At 46.0% G+C, this 21,279-nt stretch overlaps 1 protein-coding gene across 1 annotated transcript in view; it reads left to right on the top strand.

The window, feature by feature from the left end:
- LOC309539680 (tomoregulin-2-like) overlaps positions 1-15,808 on the top strand; it is a gene marked incomplete at its 3' end in the record, with an annotated part of 38,252 nt that extends 22,444 nt beyond the window's left edge. The window contains exons 3-4 of the mRNA XM_082236032.1: positions 9,328-9,457; positions 15,696-15,808. Of these exons, the coding sequence (XP_082092158.1) occupies positions 9,328-9,457; positions 15,696-15,808 (243 nt within the window). The remainder of the gene's footprint in view (positions 1-9,327; positions 9,458-15,695) is intronic.
- Between the last annotated feature and the right edge of the window lie 5,471 nt (positions 15,809-21,279).

Raw genomic sequence — 21,279 nt, 5'->3', positions numbered from 1 at the left:
TATTATTATTATTTAAAGAACCTAAAAGCCCAGCATTTTCTTTTCACAGTGGCCAACCAGATGCCCACAGAAAGCCCACTAGCTTCCAAGGTGGGGGGAACTGGAATTTAGGGACTTAGAAAACAAGCCAAGCTATTTCTGATTTTGGAGTAAAAGAGCACAGCTTGTTTCCAAGCCAATTCAATTTAGGCTGCAGTGTGGGAGAGCTTACCTGTCACTATTGATGGGCCAGTAAAGTTTGTAATCTATGTGAATCCAAACCGTCTGTGCCCATGTGGATTCCTGGTTACAATGATGTAACCAGATTTACAGAACTAATAACTCCATGTGTGTGTTTGTGTACCAATATATTATTAGGCCTTTTAGAGCAACAAACATTTCACCTTCAGGAAAGTAATGTGGAAAGTAAAAATAATAATAATAAAAAGGCTGGGAGGTGTGTCTGAATGGAGAATGAAACACAGGCAAGATTGCCTCACTTTCTTGAAATGCAATGACTTTTTTAAAAAGTCATGCTAGCTGCATCACAACACTGTCCTGCCAAAACTCAGCATAAACTTTTAGTCCGCAAACAGAAGGGTGATATTCCCCAAGGCTACAAAATGTCAGAGATCTGATCAACTTCTGTCCCATGACACTTTGGTGTCTGGAATACAAACGCCAAGTGGCACTGATGTCTCCCTTTCTCAGTTTTTGGAAAACTATATTCAGCCAGGGGGGAGAATGTTAATATGTTGGTGTTTGAATGTTGCCCACAAAAGAAACGCCAACATATTAACATTCTTCCTCCTGGCTGAATATACAGTTTCCCCAAAACTGAGAAAAAACTCATTGTGATTTAGCTCTAATCTACAAGGCCAGTGCAAGCTGAAAATTGATTTACAATTCCCCCTCTACGCACCATTTTTAGTGCTAGGCAGAAAGCTTGCTTTCAGCTTGGTTTTCCGGGGGAAGGAGGAGATGAAAAAGGGAGGGGCAAATGCCTTTTCACCATGGTGGTCACTTTCATGGTGGCAGACGTCGCCTTGACAGCCACCAGCTGGTGGCTGACATTTTTATTTCCCACAATTCCCATGGGAATGGCATTGTCTTAACATGTCGCACCTTCCCCAGGAAGCGTCCCCCTGTTTTCCTACCTCCCTTCTGAAAATTGCTGAAAAGGTTTCCTAATTTCTGACACTGTTCAATGGGGTGGCAAATAATGGGGCGCATTTTGAACCACCCTTAAAGATCCCCAATATGTGGATGCTTCATGAAGAGGTGTCTCCCTGCTAATGCCACCATATTCTTCTGGTATAGCTGATGCTGGCCTGTTGTTGTTTACGTGTTGGGTCTCCCTGCTTTCTGTACATCTGGCTTCCATTCTGCATCCTACCACATAAGGACATGTCTGGTAGGCGTTGCTCTTCTCCAGGGGGAGGACAAGTTCATAGACACAGAGCAGGCTTCACCAACCTAGCGCCCTCCGGAGGTTCTGGATTGCAATTCCTGGATGTGCAGTGGGGAGCCCAGCCGGCTGACGCTGCCCTACCTTGAGGGGTGCACTCACAACACTCTGCAAGCCCTGTGCCGCTTGCATTTTGAACAAGAGTGTTTGGGGTATCCACCTGCCTTGTTAGATGTTCTTGCAGAACTTGCATTAGGTTGCATGTGGCAGGCAACAATCTGCCTGCAGTCTTCTGCATATGCACAGTTGCATGTTCTTGATAGTCTGTGCTGCTTTCTCCTTATATCCAAGGGACAGCTGAGATTTTGATCCTTTGCTTTGGAAGGCATCAAATCCCTACAGGCTGCGTTAATTGCATTGGCAGATTCTGCCAATTTGCCCTCCAGCTCTGTTAGAATCTCTCTCCCCCCCCCCTCCCGGCAGGCTCTGGATGAAGTCTGGCACCTCTCCTTTCAGATATACTTCAGCTTTGCAATGCATTCATCATGCAGGCAATTTGAAAACCAACAGGCCCCCTTAAATCTTCTGGGTGGATGGATGGAAGATGACTATTTAAAGTCTTTTTGGAGCCCTGGAGGAGGGGAGGGTCTCTTGGAAGCAGCTTAGGGGCTCCTTAATGGGAAAACTTGGTAAGAGCTCCCAACCTTCCCAGAAAGATCTCGTGTTCACACATAGCAGTAGTGATGCACAACTATGGCTGCACATGAACTGAGCATTCTCTCTATAACATTCTTTGCAGTGTTTCAGTGGTTGGCATTAAAGCATATTGGTTTGTTACATTTATAGATCCCTCGTTTCCTAGAGGCAACTCTAGGCTATGCACTGTGTTCTCCCCTGCTCCCCATTTTATCCTCACAACAACTCTGTAAAATAGGTTAAGCTGAGAGATTGGCCCAGTGGGACGCAGGTGGTGCTATGGTCTAAACCACTGAGTCTCTTGGGCTTGCCGATCAGAAGGTCGGCGGTTCGAATCCCCACGACGGGATGAGCTCCCATTGCTCTGTCCCAGCTCCTGCCAACCTAGCAGTTTGAAAGCACACCAGTGTGAGTAGATAAATAGGTACCACACTGTGTTCTCCCCCGCTACTAATTTTATCCTCACAACAATTCTGTAAAGTAGGTTAAGCTGAGAGTTTGGCCCAAGGTCACCCAGCAAAGCCTCATATCTACATAGGGATTTGAACTTGGGTCTTCCCAGTTCTGGTTCAAACCACTACACCCCACTAGGTCACAAAGGCCATTCTAAAGAAAGGATGGGACACCTGTGGCCATCCACAACTCCCATAATCCTGGATCCTGGTTTGGGCTGATGGAAATTGGAATCCAACAACAGCTGGAGGCCATTACATTAGATCAGGGGTGTTTAAGCAGACACATCAACACAGACTCTTTCCGAAAGCAACTGGCTCAGCAGAAACAGCCTTCAGTCTCCGTGGAAGGGCTCAGTCTGTTTGGAGAAAAGAATATCGGAGGCGTGATTGTGAAAGTCAAAGAAGCGCTGGTGAGTCTGATTAACATTTTGGCAAGTGGAAGATGCTTCCTCTCTTGGGCAAAGTGACATTTCAGTTTGGCCAAGTAATCATCATTTCCCTGGCCTCGAGTCTGTGCGTAACGTCTGATCAAGCTAAACCTTCGTATCTCACCCAACATGTTAATCAACACAAAACAACTGTCCATTGCTGAGGCATGTTTTGAAGTTTGTCATCTTTATAGATCTCCGTTTCCTCTGGTGTGTCATGTGCATTAGCATATCATGAGATATTTCAAGACAGAAGAGCTAATTGGCAGTGTGACTTTTTTTTTTTTTTACTGGTTTTTAAGCAGAGGTGATCATTTGTAAATAATAATCTTGATCATTACATTTGTTCTAATTAAACAATGAGGCATATCAGGAGTACAGTAATCATGAGATAATCACATCCCTGGCATAATTATCAGGTATGGGGCACAGCCAAGTATCTCTAATGCCGCCGAGTGTGATTATCTTGTGATAACTGCACCCTGTAGGTTGCTTAATTTTCATTACAAAATGGAATTATTTTTATTAAAGTGAACAAGGGGTGGAAGTGGGTGGGGGGCGAAGCTGTCCTTTTCTTCTGACAGAGGAAGAGAAGACTGATAGATTACAGTGGAACTATGGCTTAGCTGGAATTTCAGGTGGGCTGATACAATGTGGATTAATCATTGACTGCAGGTGCTCTGTTCAGATCCACGTGGCTTTGCTATGATATGAATAACAATGGACTTAATACATCTGGCTCTGTGTGGAAGCTAAGAAAGAGGGTCAAGTCAGCTGCACTGAGTCACAATGCTGCATATAAGGGGAAAATTGGGGTTGCCAGACACCCAGAATTTCCCAGAATGCTGCAGTTCGCAGTACAGTGGTACCTCAGGTTAAGTACTTAATTCGTTCCAGAGGTCCATTCTTAACCTGAAACTGTTCTTAACCTGAAGCACCACTTTAGCTAATGGGGCCTCCTGCTGCTGCTGCTGCCGCGCCGCCGGAGCACGATTTCTGTTCTTATCGTGAAGCAAAGTTCTTAACCTGAAGCACTATTTCTGGGTTAGCGGAGTGTGTAACCTGAAGCGTATGTAACCCGAGGTACCACTGTAGTGTCCTGGCAGAAATTGGTCAAATGTCTGGGAAAATCCTATTTCCCATAAAAATAGCTCAAAACTGGCATATTTTTTTCCACGATTTTACTAAAAAAGCTCAACAGCTTTGCCCCCCCCAAAAAAAAATGCTGAATAAGTTTTCTGTTCAGATTTTAACTGTTTGAAATACAGTGGTGCCTCGGGTTACAGACGCTTCAGGTTACAGACTCTGCTAACTCAGAAATAGTACCTCAGGTTAAGAAATTTACCTCAGGATGAGAACAGAAATCGTGCGGCAGCGGCAGTGGGAGGCCCCATTAGCTAAAGTGGTACCTCAGGTTAAGAACAGTTTCAGGTTAAGAATGGACCTCTGGAACGAATTTAGTTCTTAATCCGAGGTACCACTGTATGGCAAGCCTAGTAACATATTTTTAGGAAGTCCCAGATTGCACACATCATTGTCGCAATCGCTTGCCATTTCTGTATCCTTCCCTGCAGTATGTTTGGGGTTGGGGTGGGGGAAGAAGTTCACATTTAAAGCTGAACCTACCCAGTTCCCACTTTCTGAAACCATATGTGAACTTAAACACAGCCACCCTTTCAAATTTGCACTTCTCTGAATTTTCATAGAATCATAGAATCATAGAGTTGGAATAGACCACAAGGGCCATCGAGTCCAACCCCCTGCCAAGCAGGAAACACCATCAGAGCACTCCTGACATATGGTTGTCAAGCCTCTGCTTAAAGACCTCCAAAGAAGGAGACTCCACCACACTCCTTGGCAGCAAATTCCACTGTCAAACAGCTCTTACTGTCAGGAAGTTCTTCCTAATGTTTAGGTGGAATCTTCTTTCTTGTAGTTTGGATCCATTGCTCCGTGTCCGCTTCTCTGGAGCAGCAGAAAACAACCTTTCTCCCTCCTCTATATGACATTATTTTATATATTTGAACATGGCTATCATATCACCCCTTAACCTCCTCTTCTCCAGGCTAAACATGCCCAGCTCCCTTAGCCGTTCCTCATAAGGCATCGTTTCCAGGCCTTTGACCATTTTGGTTGCCCTCCTCTGGACACTTTCCAGTTTGTCAGTGTCCTTCTTGAACTGTGGTGCCCAGAACTGGACACAGTACTCCAGGTGAGGTCTGACCAGAGCAGAATACAGTGGCACTATTACTTCCCTTGATCTAGATGCTATACTATTGATGGATATGCTAGGGTGGATTGGTGGAACTAACATAGAAAAATGCATTATATTTGGGGAAACTGCTCTGTAAAAACTAAAATAAAAAATGTGTCTGTTGTGCAAAATTGCATACACGAAAGTGTTTAGTAGGAGTAATTTGCACCACAGGGCTGTTGAATTTCCACGAGGGTTCAAAAGAACACACTTAGAAACTGATGTGGAGAGCTGAATTAAAGATTCAAAAAATGAGAAACCAAAATTGACAGGTTTGCTCACCCTAAGCAAATAGAATGGGAAGAAATGGAGGCAGTAAGAGATTTTACTTTCTTGGGCTCCATGATCACTGCAGATGGTGACAGCAGCCACGAAATTAAAAGACGCCTGCTTCTTGGGAGAAAAGCAATGACAAAACTAGACAGCATCTTAAAAAGCAGAGACATCACCTTGCCAACAAAGGTCCGTATAGTTAAAGCTATGGTTTTCCCAGTAGCGATGTATGGAAGTGAGAGCTGGACCATAAAGAAGGCTGATTGCCGAAGAATGGATGCTTTTGAATTATGGTGCTGGAGGAGACTCTTGAGAGTCCCATGGACTGCAAGAAGATCAAACCTATCCATTCTGAAGGAAATCAGCCCTGAGTGCACACTGGAAGGACAGATCCTGAAGCTGGGGCTCCAATACTTTGGCCACCTCATGAGAAGAGAAGACTCCCTGGAAAAGACCCTGATGTTGGGAAAGATGGAGGGCACAAGGAGAAGGGGACGACAGAGGATGAGATGGTTGGACAGTGTTCTCGAAGCTACCAACATGAGTTTGACCAAACTGCAGGAGGCAGTGGAAGACAGGAGTGCCTGGTGTGCTCTGGTCCATGGGGTCACGAAGAGTCAGACACGACTAAACGACAACAACAACAAAATTTGGGGTCACATGGCCCTTTTTCAATAGGTCTGCCAGTTTGCATCCTGGAAATTTGTGTTCCCGAGTCCCTTATCTGCCCTCTTTCCACTCAGTTCTACTCAATGGCCTTGTTTGGGTGCCGCATTCCCAGCATAGCTGTCAACTTTTCCCTTTTCTTGCTAGGAATCCTATTCGGAATAAGGGAATTTGCCTTTAAAAAAAGGAAAAGGTTGACAGCTATGGTTCCCAGCTTGCCAAATTATAGTTCAGCAGCTGGAAATAAGAGATGGGACTGTGTGGTCATTCCTCCTTCTTCCTCGGTATTTAACAACCTGGTTTAATTAAAACACGGTTAGTCATTACAGCCACAGTGGAGGACTATATATTAATGCCAATTTGTAAACCGGGATCTTAAACCACAGTTCTAAGTCAAGTTTAAATAAACTGAGATATAAGCCCCAGAGAAGAGTTTTTAAGTGCGTTCTATACTATGTATTTTGGTCATTTTCCTGTGGCAGCATGTGGAGCACATCCAGCCTAGCCATTCTTCAGTGTGTCTCCCCAGTTTGGAAACGGTCAAACAGGCAATAAGGAACCATTGTGATAGGCCTTATTCTCTCTTCTACTTTGTATTGGGTCTGTTTTAATAAAACCTGATATGATGATGATTTATTAATTTTATTATTCATTCCGAAGATTCCAGAACGGTTCACAACAACACAAATACAAAAATAAAATAAAATACAAAATACGTAATAAAACAAACTAACAACCCCTCTTTCACAAATACATTTTTAAAAGCCATAGAATGTTAATCAGTAGATAACTTTGTTGAAGAGAAATGTTTTCAATTGGTGCCTAAAAGTATGTCATGTAGGCACCAGGTGAGTTTCTCTGGGGAGGGCATTTCACAAATGGAGAGCCAACGCAGAAAAGACCCATTCTCATGTTGCCACCCTCTGGGATCTCTTGTGGTGATGGCAGAACAGGTCTTCTCTGCAGTATCTCCCCATTTATGAAATTCTCTTTTCAAGGAGGCTCACCTGGTGCCAACCTTGTCCTCATTTTTGGTTTTGGGGGGTTCTTGTTAGGATATAGTTCCATTCCACCTTAAAAGGAACAGGCATGACTGTTGTGTGTCACATGCCTGTTTACTTCCAGCACAGCCTGCTGGGAACTTCCGTTTGTATATTGCTTTTGCGATGCTGCTGTGTACTTGGACACGAAAGGAGGCAGACATGTTTTTTTCCTTCATTCCTGAACTATGCTGAATAAACGCCTGTAAATAATGCTTACACATGTCTCTGTCCACCACTTCCATTGTGAGAAGTTGTTCAGTCTGCTGACTAGAGCGTGCCAAGTCTCTAAAGGTATCTGAGGCTTGAGTTGCAGTTTTGATGCTGTTCTGAGAACTGGAGTTTGCCCGGCTGCTGGCTGGTGGCTGGAGCCAGCTGGAGGCCTACAAAATGCCCCCGTCTCCCCGACAGTATCCCAACAGTTTTTTAGGTGCCATCAATGATCTATTGTTCCATCTGTTTCTAATATGCTTTTTGCCAATTTATTCTTGTAGTTTTGTTGTTGTTGTTTAGTTGTTTAGTCGTGTCTGACTCTTTGTGACCCCATGGACCAGAGCACGCCAGGCACTCCTGTCCTCCACTGCCTCCCACAGTTTGGTCAAACTCATGCTGGTAGCTTTGAGAACACAATCCAACCATCTCGTCCTCTGTCATCCCCTTCTCCTTGTGCCCTCCATCTTTCCCAACATCAGGGTCTTTTCCAGGGAGTCTTCTCTTCTCATGAGGTGGCCAAAGTACTGGAGCCTCAGCTTTAGGATTTGTCCTTCCAGTGAGCACTCAGGGCTGATTTCCTTCAGAATGGATACGTTTGATCTTCTTGCGTCCATGGGACTCTCAAGAGTCTCCTCCAGCACCATAATTCAAAAGCATCCATTCTTCGGCAATCAGCCTTCTTTATGGTCCAGCTCTCACTTCCATACATCGCTACTGGGAAAACCATAGCTTTTACTATACGGACCTTTGTTGGCAAGGTGATGTCTCAGTTTTACTTGCTTGTAAATCTAGGGTTGCTATATCTTGAAAAGCAAAAAAAGCGGGCAGCCCAAGCCGCTGCCAGTCTGAGACAGGGGTAGAGGCATGCAAGGTGAATCCAACAAACATCCACCCAAGACATTTCCTTTAAAATGTGAAAAATCCTCCCAGATGGGTATGTTGGCCCCACAAAAGAGGACTTGTCTGGGTTTCCCTGGATGTATGGCAACCCTAGAAATCACTTTGGGGCTTATTAGAGGGACAAGATACACAGATTAAATTAACATGGTGGGCTGGTGTAGATGACTTCCTGAATGGCATAACAGTGCCCCTGAAGGACCAGGTGCACAGCCTGGGAGTCATTTTGGACTCACAGCTGTCCACGGAGGCACACGTCATTTCTGTGTCCAGTGCAACCGTCTACCAGCTCCATCTGGCACGCAAGCTGAGACCCTTCCTGCCAGCAGACTATCTCACCAGAGTGGTGCATGATCTAGTTATCTCCCGTTTGGACTACTGCAATGTGCTCTACGGCTACCTTTGAAGGTGATCTGGAAACTACAACTAATTCAGAATGCGGCAGCCCGACTGGTGACTGGGAGTGGCTGCCGAGACCATATGACACCAGTCCTGAAAGACCTACATTGGCTCCCAGTACGTTTCCGAGCACAGTTCAAAGTGTTGGTGCTGACCTTTAAAACTCAGTCTAAACGGCCTCGGCCCAGTATACCTGAAGGAGTGTCTCCACCCCCATCGTTCAGCCCGGACACTGAGGTCCAACACCGAGGACCTTCTGGCGGTTCCCTCATTGCAAGAAGTGAGGTTACAGGGAACCAGGCAGAGGGCCTTCTCGGTGGTGGCGCCCACCCTGTGGAACGCCCTCCCATCAGATGTCAAGGAAACAAACAGCTATCTGACTTTTAGAAGACATCTGAAGGCAGCCCTGTTTAGGGAAGTTTTTAAATGTTTGATGTTTTATTGTGTTTTTAATATCCTGTTGGAAGCTGCCCAGAGTGACTGGGGAAACACAGCCAGATGGGTGGGGTATAAGTAATAGATGATGATGGTGATGGTGATGGTGATGGTGATGGTGATGGTGATGATGGTTATAACACAATCCTAAACTTGTTTCATTCTGTCTTTTTCTGCTCATCAGTGTAACAGTGACTTTGTGCCTGTGTGCGGCTCCAACGGCGACACCTATCAGAACGAGTGCTACTTGAGACAGGCTGCCTGCAAGCAGCAAAGCGAAATCCTTGTGGCGTCAGAAGGATCGTGTGCCACTGGTAGGTCTAGCAGGCTCTGTACGGCATATTATCTTAAGCCAAATCTAATAGGCTGTGTGTCATCGCAAACAGTTGTTTTGCATTGCTGACTGATTCATTCCAGTAATTGAAAGCTTGGCACAACATGTAATGACAGCTACAGTTGGGGTTTTGTTGTTGTTTCCGCCTTGCAGCAAACCATTTCAGAACCTGGGAACTATGTTTTCATTTTAGGGTTGCCATATGTCCTCTTTTCTCAGGACGTGTCCTCTTTTTCATGGGTAGAGTCATCGCAGCAATGCTAAAAGTAGAAGTTGGCAAATGTGTCCTCTTTTTTGCTCTTCAAAATATGGCAACCCTAAAATGTGTGGCCTGCAAGATGAGTTTTTGGGGTGTTCTGACCTGCTTCTGACCACTGGCGGAGGAGGAGGAGTGGGGGGGAGCACACCGCCCCCATTAGCATGACCCCCAGGGTGCCAACACAGCTGCCCCCACTCGCTCTGGGTGCCCCGCCCCCAAGACGTGCCCCCCACCCCGGGACACATGCCAGCCCCACCCCCGCCTGCCCTCCGCCCCCCAGTGCTGGAGCATGAAGCTTTGCCACTACTTCTGACACATGACCAATGAGGAAGAGCGAGAGTCACACTACCCAATAGAAAACAGCCCATGATATCTGTCTGCTTGTGCAATGGAAATGTGCTGGTCCCGGGGGGTTTACCGTGCGGTGTGGTCTGAGTCCGGTCCTGGGTTGAGGGTCTGGAGGCTGTCCGTCAAGGGTGAAGCGTGGTCCAAGGCAAGGAGCCGGGCGTGGTCAGGAACTCCAGAAGAGCAGGTCAGGGTGCTGGCAGGAACAGGTTTCCAACGACATTGCTCCCGCAACCTGGGACTGGGCTGACTGGCCTTTATCTCCTCTGAGGCATAGGGCGGCCCCGGTCCACAGGTGACTCGCCTCACCTGGCCTGGAGGCGAGCACTCCTCCTGCAGGAACTTAGTTCCCTCCGCCTCTCTGCCCTGAGCCTCTGCAGCTCAGGAGAGGCTGGAGGGTTACTGGACCCAGAGGCTACCTCACCTTCCCCTGACAGGGCTGGGAGAGGAGCACCTGCAGGCAATGGGTCCTCCATCACCTCTGGAGCCATAGCGGATTCAGCTGGTGTCGGCTCCTGAGGATCCAGCACAGGTGGGGGCCCTTCAGATTCAAGCCCCTGCCCCGGCTCAGGCGGCCCTGGAGGCAGGGACTCCTGTGCAGGCTGGGATTCCTCCAGTTCAGCCTCTGAATCAGATTCCCAGGCCGCCACAGGAAATCTGCTTGAACAATGGACCTCTAGCCACTTGCATATTTACTGCAAAGCAGATTTTCGGGGTGTGCGTGATGGGTTGGGGGGAGAAGCCCAGTTGTGTGAGTGGACACCCACTCATGCCATGTGAGCTCTCTTCCAATATATATTTGGCAGTTGAATGGTGTTGCCTCAGTTTACCTGGAAGGGACTGGGGCACAGATGCAGATTGGCTCTGCTGGTAGCCCCAGCCTTGCAAGCTGCCCTGGAACCACCCACGTAAATTGCAGTGCTGTCAATGTCATCCCCTGCCAGCAGGACCAGTGGTCAGGGATGATGGGAATTGTAGTCCAAAAATAGCTGGAGACCCAAGTTTGGGAAGCCCTGCCCTAAAGGGACCATAAGAGAAGGAATGGGGGACTTGCAAGATGGTGTTAAGTGGTCAAATAACGTTCTTAAAGTAGCCGGAAGGATAGGAGTAAGAAGTCATCACGAGCAGAAGCAGATGTGATAGCCATCTTGTCTCATGGTGTCAGATCTGTATGGCTCTTGCAATTTTGTGGCGTTTCAAAGAGCCCTGCAGAGAGCGAGAAAGGCATTGCAATTTTGTGGCGTTTCAGAGAGCCCTGCAGAGAGCGAGAAAGGCCCGCTACAAAAGTTAATACTTACTTTCCTTATGCGGCAAAATAATGAATAGGAGGGTTTATCCTAGAGACCTTTTGGCTCAGAGGAATGTGTGTGTGAGGGAAGATAATCTTGTTTGTCATCAGGGAAAGCAGGACAGAGTCGCACGAGAGGCCCCATTTGCCTTTTGCAGTTTGCGATAATATGGTAAAAAAAAAGTGAGAGTCCAATTTCTGAGGCTTACTTATCTGCAAAGCAAGCAATTGTGCAAAAGAAAGAAAGAAAGAAATTGTTTGCAGGCTCATCTTTTGTTTAGACACACACCGGGTTTCTGTTTTGTTTTTAATTGCAAGCCACAGTTGCAATTTGTAGAGCATCACGGCTTCATTTAAAATGAAGATTTAAAAAGAAAATCGAAATGATGATGGAGGTTTGCAAACTGATCTAGATTAACCAGATCTGACTGTAGATAAATTGGGATTCTGACTCTCAGCATTCAAGCAGAATCCCAATTTTGTCTTTTGCAAGCTCTCCGTTTCCCTTCCTAACTGCCTGTGACACTGAGGAGCCTTTGCGAACCGAATCTCTGCCTCTGTGAAGCTTTGCCTGCTTTTTGTTCAGATGCACCTTTTAAAGAGTAGCAGCGTGGTCCGATACCTGGTTACTCAGAAGTAAGCGCCGTTGATTTCAACAGGACTTACTCCCGGGCAAGCATGTATGCAACAGCAGCTAGAATTTCCTTTTGAGCTATATGTCTCCAAGTAATTTTCAATGTAGTTTTCAAGTTTAATTACAGGGCTACTTAACCAAGTGCTTTTATTGACTAGGCATCCAAGCATAGATATTAACTGATTGCCTTTTGCCCAGAGTCTTTGGTAACAGAGGGAGCTGGTCTATCTTGCTCAGGGCTGTCAATCCCGGGGGTATAGGATGGGAAGGCCCAGGGAAGCCGTGGCCCCAGGCGCAAATTTTTGATTGGGCATGAGGGGGGGTGTAACCTGGTCCCCTTATCAAAGCTGGAGCCATGAGGAGGCAAGCCAAGCCAATGCCAGAGAAGGGATGCTTGTATATGTCCCACCCCTGGGCTGGCCGAGAGCAAGGGTGAGGGCAACAGACGCTGCTGCTGCCACCCACCAAGGAGAGGTGAAATGTTCTGGCAGCTGCCTCCTTCAGGAATGGAGTGCCACAGTCCACGGCTTTGCCCTCCTCGTCGGGCCACGGCGAGCCTCTTTCTCCATCCCCTTACGTCACCTCACTTGTGTGGGAATGTTCAGGGATACAGGAGAGGATATATTGTTTGATTATATCCTTTCCAACTTGTGTGAACAAGTTCTACAATTTAGCAGAGTAACATTCCCCTTTTTAAATTTGAACAGCGAATGCATTTGCTCAGGCTCGCTAAAGCCTCTAAAATACGCTTTCCTTTTGGTAATTCCCCATTTAAAGGTAAAGGGACCCCTGACCATTAGGTCCAGTTGTGGCCAACTCTGGGGTTGCGGCGCTCATCTCGCTTTATTGGCCGAGGGAGCCAGCGTACAGCTTCCAGGTCATGTGGCCAGCATGACTAAGCCGCTTCTGGCGAACCAGAGCAGTGCACGGAATCGCCGTTTACCTTCCCGCCAGAGTGGTACCTATTTATCTACTTGATGTGCTTTTGAACTGCTAGGTTGGCAGGAGCAGGGACTGAGCAACGGGAACTCACCATGTCACAGGGATTCGGATCGCCAACCTTCCGATCGGCAAGTCCTAGGCTCTGTGATTTAACCCACAGCGCCACCCGCGTCCCAATTCCCCACTTAGTCCCTCATAAAAAGATAGACACAATACAGGCTTCTATAAAAGTGTAAAAAGAGTTTACTCACACATTCTGTTCACAATTGGATCCCAGAAGGCAGACTTAAGTTACAAAAGTAATATACACCTGTAAACTATCCCATAAGGAGACAGCTCCTTTGTCCTCTCTTGGCTGTAAGCCAAGAGAGCATCTTAGGCTAAGCAGATGTTGCTTCTTCGATGAATGTGGTCAGAGAGAGAGAGAAATGGGTGACCAGTCCTGTTCTTTTGTTACCTGGGTAGGTGAGGTCACACCTGACTCTAGTCACATGCAGAGGAAGTCTGTCACAGCCTAGGAGAAACAGGTTCTGATTGGCTGGTCCAGACATCCCCTTTTATGTCCACTCTAGGGATGTTGTACTTGACTGCTCTTGTGTTTCACATCCCACAACTTGCCAATGGCTCAGACTGCCACGGCTCAGTCGGTGGTGAGGGCTGGGGCTGGTGTGGCCACCCTCAAGGTCCACCCCCTCCCAGCGCACACGCATGCCCCCTCCAGCTGCTAAGACCACAGGTCTGCCCTGAATGGCAGCAGCTGTCCAGGTTTTCAGCATCTCTCAGCCTGACCTGCAGATGTCAAGGACTGAACCTGAGAAAAGGCAGATACTCTGACTCAGAGCTATACATGTCACTTCTCTTGTACCAATCCTATAGTATCAATTTGCCAGGATCTGGTAATAATAATAATAATAATAATAATAATAATAATAATAATAATAATAACAACAACAACAACAACAACAACAACAACAACAACAACAACAACAACAATATCCCACCCATCTGGGTGGGTTTCCCCAGCCACTCTGGGTGGCTTCCAACCAAAGATTAAAAATACATTAAAACATCAGTCATTAAAAACCTCCCTAAACAGGGCTGCCTTCAGATGTCTTCTAAACGTCACATAGTTGTTTATTTCCTTGACATCTGATGGGAGGGCATTCCACAGGGCGAGCGCCACTACCAAGAAGGCCCTCTGCCTGGTTCACTATAATTTTGCTTCTCGCAATGAGGGAATTGCCAGAAGGCCCTCAGAGCTGGACCTCAGTGTCCAGGTTGAACAATGGGGGTGGAGACGCTCCTTCAGATATACTGGGCCGAGGCCATTTAGGGCTTTCAAGGTCAACACCAACACTTTTAATTGTGCTCAGAAATGTCCTAGGAGCTAATGTAGGTCTTTCAAGACCAGTGTTATGTGGTCTCAGTGGCCACACCCAGTCACCAGTCCACCTGACGCATTCTGGATTAGTTGTAGTTTCCAGGTCACCTTCAAAGGTAGCCCCACGTAGAGCAGGTTGCAGTAGTCCAAGCAGGAGATTTGACTCTGGCATTTTGGAATATTATTTTGGAATTTAAACCTCCTTGGTGACCAGGCTTACTGATGTGGAAACGTACCAAACGCTTAATGAGCGTTTTAGTTGCCCATTGATTGTATTTTGTATTTTATTGGTTTTAATTTGCGAATTGCCCAGAGGACATGGTTAATTGGGTGGTATATAAATGCCGAGAACAAGCATATGCTGTGCTATTTAAAAAACAGCAATGAAACCTTCCAGCAGTGGATCAGGCAGCAAAATGATCTAGTGCTCCTTCGTTGTTGTTTGAAGCAGACATAGAACATCCTGGTCAGGTCCAGCTGTAGATGCTGCTGCCTCATCACTTCAGAAACGGCTGTGGTTGCTGAGACCAGTTTCATGGCAGCACAGGGAGATTTTAGATGGTCAGGGCCTGTCTGCATGGGGTCTGTGAGGGAGCAGGGATAGAGATCTCACCCATGGGTTGTGTGGAACATGGGTAGGCAAACTAAGGGCCCGGGGGCCGGATCTGGCCCAATCGCCTTCTAAATCCAGCCCGCAAACAGTCTGGGAATCGGCGTATTTTTACATGAGTAGAATGTGTCCTTTTATTTAAAACGCATCTCTGGGTTATTTGTGGGGCCTGCCTGGTGTTTTTACATGAGTAGAAGGTGTGCTTTTATTTAAAATGCATCTCTGGGTTGTTTCTGGGGCACAGAAATTCATTCATCCCCCCCCCAAAAAAAATATAGTCTGGCCCCTCACAAGATCTGAGGGACAGTGGACCGTCTCCCCTGCTGAAAAAGTTTGCTGACCCTGGTGTGGAACGTATCCCACGACTCTCACAGCCAAATGTAGATTCGGTTCTCCTTTCTTTCAAAAGCTTACGTTCGAAAAATAAAAACAGAGCACCCATCCCACAAATACCTTATGGGGAACATTGGAAAATTTGTCAGGAAACACAGTAACGTTGCCAGCCTTGGTGCAGTAAACCGAGGATTTAGAAGAGGAACACCTGTAGAATCTTAAAAGGAACTTCCCAGCATCAAACAGAAAGTTCACATGAAACATTTAGCATAGATCTCTCTAATTGACAGAGGAACGGCATAAAAAAAGCACAATTTGCTACATCTCATTTTAACTAAGCAGGATGTGGTTGCACATACATACAAATTATCCCGGTATTCATACATCTATATAACAACAACCCCTTTTTTTCTCTCCCTCTTACAGATGCAGGCTCTGGATCTGGGGATGGAGGTAGGAATGCTTTTATTAATTCTATTTTTCCACCACTGGAACCTGCTGACATCACTTGCCACATTGCAGTTAGGCGTGTTGGATAGTTGTTTTGTACCACCCTGTATTGTTCAGACGAACTGATCCTCTGCATTTTTGTCAAACTCCAGCCTAATGATGAAGAGCTGGCTTGTTTTTGGAGATACGTGGAGGGCTGTATTACACTTGGTAAAAAATTGTATTATTCATGATTCAGCAAGGACTCTATCTCCATCTACTGTTACTAGAGCTCTTGTGGCACAGATGGTTTTATTTATTGTTATTACATTCTCAACAAACCCATAACAGGATTTCCCCCAGGATTTTTCTCCCGTGACTAACGTAGTCTTCCCAAACCATAAGGTGGAGGGAATTCACAGAAAAATTAGGAAGAAAGGTTATGGCTTTAAACGTGGCTGTGTCAAACAATTTGATTACAGGGTATTGCCATGTTGGTGCATTAAAAAAAATATGCATTGCAAATATACTGACTCGTCTTTCTAGGTCTTTTTATAAGTTGTGAGCACAATCTGTCTGAAAGTAAATAAATAAATAAATATCTTTACTGCGGTCTATAGATCCACAAAACAGTTTCAAAACAAGATACAGTTAAAACAACCAAACAACAGGTGAAAGAGACCGAGGTAGTCATTTTGAGCATGATGGTCTTTGTTTCTTGCAACCTCCGAAAGAAACTTTGCCACGGTCAGTGTAATATCATTTGACCTATCCTCCAGAAGGTATTTAATATGGGAGGCTTCAGATTTCCCCGGCAAATTTGCTAGTAAGGGTTTGATCAGTTGATACCTTGCTTGCTCGTACTGCCCACAATGCAGTAGGATATGCTTCATGCAATCGGTGTCCTGAGAACATCAACAAAGCCTCTTCTGGTAGGAGATGCCTCTCAGTCTACCATTTAGAACTTCCGATGGAAATACATTTAACCTAGCTTTGGTAAATAAACACCGATAGGTCGGTATGGACAAATTCCTAAGGTATGAGGCTAACTGAAAGTCGTGCCCGTATTGGATTCCAGCTGCAATCGGGCCACAGATTACATTGGATCTGGATCACAGGTCGCTATGTGAGATGTCCCAAAGCCTTTGCCTCAGGGATACAAGGGCGGTATCGTAGCCCAGTTGATACAAAAGGGATGGTGACAGTCCAATCGAGGTGGCTTTTCTGGCCATAGTTTTCGGCCGTGGGCTGATAAACTCCTCGTTGGTTAGATGTACAAGTAATCCCTTCCCCAGGCCAAATACTGAGATCTTAAGCCAGTATTGTCTGAAAGTAAGCATTTCATGGTGAAGTCATGTGCAGTTGTACACGAGCAGTTGTACACGAGCAGTATATAGTGAGACTTACTTGTGGTCAAATATCCACAAGTTAAGATGGTGCAGCTCCTTCTTTTCAACAGAAATTCATGTCACATTTGCTGGTACATTCATGGATATGAATAGGACTCCTGTTTAAATTTATGGGACTTAAAGTTGTTCTGCTTTTGCTTGAATGTGCTCAGGCTGTTTGTGCTTCTTCTGACAGAGGGGTGGTGAGTAACTTACGGAAGTTGCTCTTGTAGATGGCATGCTCAAAAACAGGGAAGGCATTCTCTTCAGGCTAGAACTGGGCATTACATTTGCATTGTACGCTTCCTCATTGATGAGTTGGGCCAGGTTATTAACCATTCTTCCATTGCTCCATTCACAAGTGCACCCATGGGCCAGGTTCACTGTCTGCCCTCTCAGCATTCTTATCATTTGGGATAGGCTGAGAAGAATGATGGGCGTGTCCAGCTTTACATTATTTTAGCAGCAAGCCTGCTGTGGACTTTCACTTCCCGCGTTTGGGGCATATTGGCCACTTTGGAATCCAGAAAGGTGCTTAATTGAAAGCCCAAAGCTTTGGTCTTTGTAGACCAAACTGCGCCAACTGGTGGTGGCACTCCATGAGTTCAGAGCAGAGAAATTCCCATCCCTTCCTTGAAGACGCCAAGGATTGAATGGGGACCTTGGCTTGCAGTTGGAGGACTGTGCAAATCACTGATTGGAATAACTACTACTACTACTACTACTACTACTACTACTACCCCAACCATCTGACTGGGTTGTCCCAGCCACTCTGGGTAGCATCCAACATATATAAAAGCATAATAAAACATTAAACATTAAAAACTTCCCAATACAGGGCTGCCTTCAGATGGTCTTAGGATGGCAACAAAGGGCTGAAGTAGTAGCTCCCTAGAAGGTGTGGGTTTGTGGAAGAACACGAAATGGGATTTGATATGAGGGGTAGGTCTGGCAGTGAGACTACCAAATGTAGGTTTACCATATTCCCCAAAGTGAAAATCCAGAAAAAGTTGTTGAGCTTGAATATCCCCCCCCCCAAAAAAAACCTTGAAGTTTTTTGTGTGGCTTTTGGGGGGGGGGATTTTTAAAGCTTTTCTTTATTGCTCTATTTGCCATATGTCAGGGTTTCCCCGGACATTTTGTCAGTTCAGCAAAAATCCACCCAGACGCCGTTTTGACAGCCTGATTCCCGGATGTGTCTGGGATAACCCAGACGTATGGCAGCTCTAAATGAGAAAGTCTTGTTTGCTGTGAAAGCAGGTTGACTGATGAATGTGGGCCGCTGATCTCTCCACTGTTGACCCCGGCCTTGTCTAAAAAACTGTAAGCAGAATGGGATTTTTCAAAGTGATTGAACCTTCTTGTTCCAATGCGATAGATTTAGCTTGACTCATGTTGGTTGGGTTGACCTTCCCATACATGGGCCATCTTGGCCACAGTATGTTATGTTCTTTTCCTTGGGCATGTTGTGCTTGCTCCTGAACTCCCTTTGTGTATCCCACTCGTACTTAGATGAGAGAGGCGTTAATTTTTGGTGTTTCCAACAGAAGCTCCTCCTAACACAATGCGTTGATAAGCAAAAGTGACATTCACTATTATTTCTGTTCTTCTGTAATAGCACCACATTCATTTTGTCCCCATTGCCCATACTCATAGATTTCAGACTTAATATCACAGTGCCTTGAAAGAATTCCATTCCTGGTATTTATGCTTGGTTATAGATGCTTCAATGTATTTGTATCTTTGTGGGTTTTTCCAGTGTGATTTTTCCAACGTTTCCAAAGGAAATGGATGACTTTGTGCTTGTCTCCATTTTGGTGGTGACTCAAAGCCTCATTATCCAAATAGCCTCATTCATCCAAACTGCCTGGCAGACATCAAAAAAAGTCTGTCAGATAAATGGGGCAGTTATTAACATAGAGTTACTCTGACATAAGACACACAAGAGACAAATAATGTTATTTTATGTAACTGGCAGATCCACGTAACTGAGTTATGGATCAGAGAGGGTGCAGGAAATTCTGCTTTTATGCATCCGCTGTGCCTGAATGCAACTTGTTTAGCATCTTCTTGTTTTTCGGGTGACTTTCTAAAACACGGATGCATCCTGAAGCAAAGCAACAATATTATATAAGGACCAGGGGACCCTGGAAGATAGAGAAGGATATCTGCCTGTGTCTGTTCCCTTGCATTGGGCTGTCCTGCTGCAGCCATGGTAGCTCAGTAGGGGCTCACTTTTGGTAGGAAGGCATTTGGTTGGGCTTCTCATGGCAAGGGATCCTCTATTCCAATTGCAATTTCCCTCCACCTCTTGCTTCCTGACACTAGCTGGGATTCTTTTCCTGTGTCTTCCAAGGTAGTCTCCTCCTCACAAGTCTGAGGTCTCCCTTTTCCTCTTATGGCTTTTCCTGTGTACTAGGCTTTCCTTCAGGGAAGCTGGATGTAAATGGAGACTTGGATGGATCAACGACCCTTTGTTCAGTCATTGGCCTGAGTGCCAATTTAGGAATAATAATAATTATTATTATTACTTATACCCCACCCATCTGGCCGGGCTTCCCCATCCACTCTGAGCATCTTCCAACAAGATATTAAAAACACAATAAAACATCAAGCATTAAAAACCTTCCCTAAACAGGGTTGCCTTCAGATGTCATCCTCCACCAGGGCCAGGGCTTATTCAGTGGCGGCTCCAACATGGTGGAATACTCTGTCCCACAAGACTAGGGCCCTGCAGGACTTGATCTCCTTCCGCAGGTCCTGTAAGACAGAGCTATTCCACCATAGCTGTCAACGTTTCCCATTTTTTAAGGGAAATTCCCTTATTCCGAATAGATTCCTCGCAAGAAAAGGGAGAAGTTGACAGCTATGTATTCCACCTGGCCTTCAATTTGAGTTATCCTGATCCTCTATTCCCTTTCCTCTTCTATGAAGAAACCCTTTCAGGGACCCCACATTTAAATTCTTATTCACATACCTCCTTGTTAGCCCTAGTAGGACCAACTTGGCCAGTTATCTCTGGTGATCATTCAATGTCCACTGACTAGGGTTTTTTATTCCAAAAATGACCCCTGAGTTTTTGAATTTTATTGATATTAATGCTGCATTTTATGTTGTATTCTATGCTGTTTTAAAGTCGCATTTTAATCAATGTTTTATATTTGCTGTTAGCTGCCCTGAGCCTGGTTTTTAAACCAAGAAGGGTGGGGTATAAATAAAAAATAAATTAGTATTCTATTTATTTATGTCAAAGTAAGATATTTGTTTATTTCCTTGACATCTGATGAGAAGGCATTCCACAGGGTGGGTGCCACTACCGAGAAGGCCCTCTGCCTGTGTAATGGCTATGAGTTACTCGTGCGTAAACTGGTGCCTCTCTAGGCTAATTTGCCTTGTTAAACCTTTCTGACTGCACAGCCCTTGCTCATCGCGGCTGCCTCAGTCACTGGCAGAATCCGTCAGTGGGCGTTTCTTGAACCTCTTCCAACATAAAAGTTGTTTGACACCCAGTCTCCTCTCACTGCGTGGGAGTCTTCTGCGCAGGGAGGGCGTGGGCAGCGGAGGACCTGGGCTCTCCTCACTGATGTCCAGTGAAGAGTCCTGGAGCCCTCCCTCCGATTCCCCCATCTGCCCCCCTTTCTCCCTGGTGTTGCACTGATTAGCTTCCCCCTCTACTGAGTTGTTTCTCCCCCTGCTGCTGGGTCCTTCGCCAGCAGAATCTGTGAGCCTCCCCTTCGCCTCTCGCTCTGATGTCAGTTCCCTGACAGCCTGGTTCCCTGTAACCTCATTTGTCGCAGTGAGGGAAGCGCCAAAAGTCCTCGGAGCTGGACCTCAGTGTCTGGGCAGAATGATGGGGATGGAGATGCTCCTTCAGGTATACAGGGCTGAGGTGGTTTAGGAAGTGGGTGAGTGGAGTAGGAGAACCCACCCAATAGCCAGCAGACTAGCATCCAGTCTACTGCCTGAGCTTGCCAACTGAAGGGCAGGGCAGGCCGGGAGAACATAGACCTGCATCTTTAATCTGCATAGCCCCGCCTTAAGTTGTTGCAACACTGAAGATAGACCAAGGAATGCTTTGCCATGGGCAGTGGGAAGGAGAAGCGAAACTATTTATATTGGCTCATCACAGAATATTTATTTTCAGGCAGTGGCTAAAACAGTGTTTCCCAACCGGTGTTCCGCGGCACACTACT

This window comes from Podarcis vaucheri, assembly GCF_965113315.1.
Source record: "Podarcis vaucheri genome assembly, chromosome: 1".
Taxonomy (NCBI): Eukaryota; Metazoa; Chordata; class Lepidosauria; order Squamata; family Lacertidae; genus Podarcis; species Podarcis vaucheri.
Note: the sequence above shows the minus strand (reverse complement) of the source record. Positions and strands in the feature narration are given on the sequence as shown.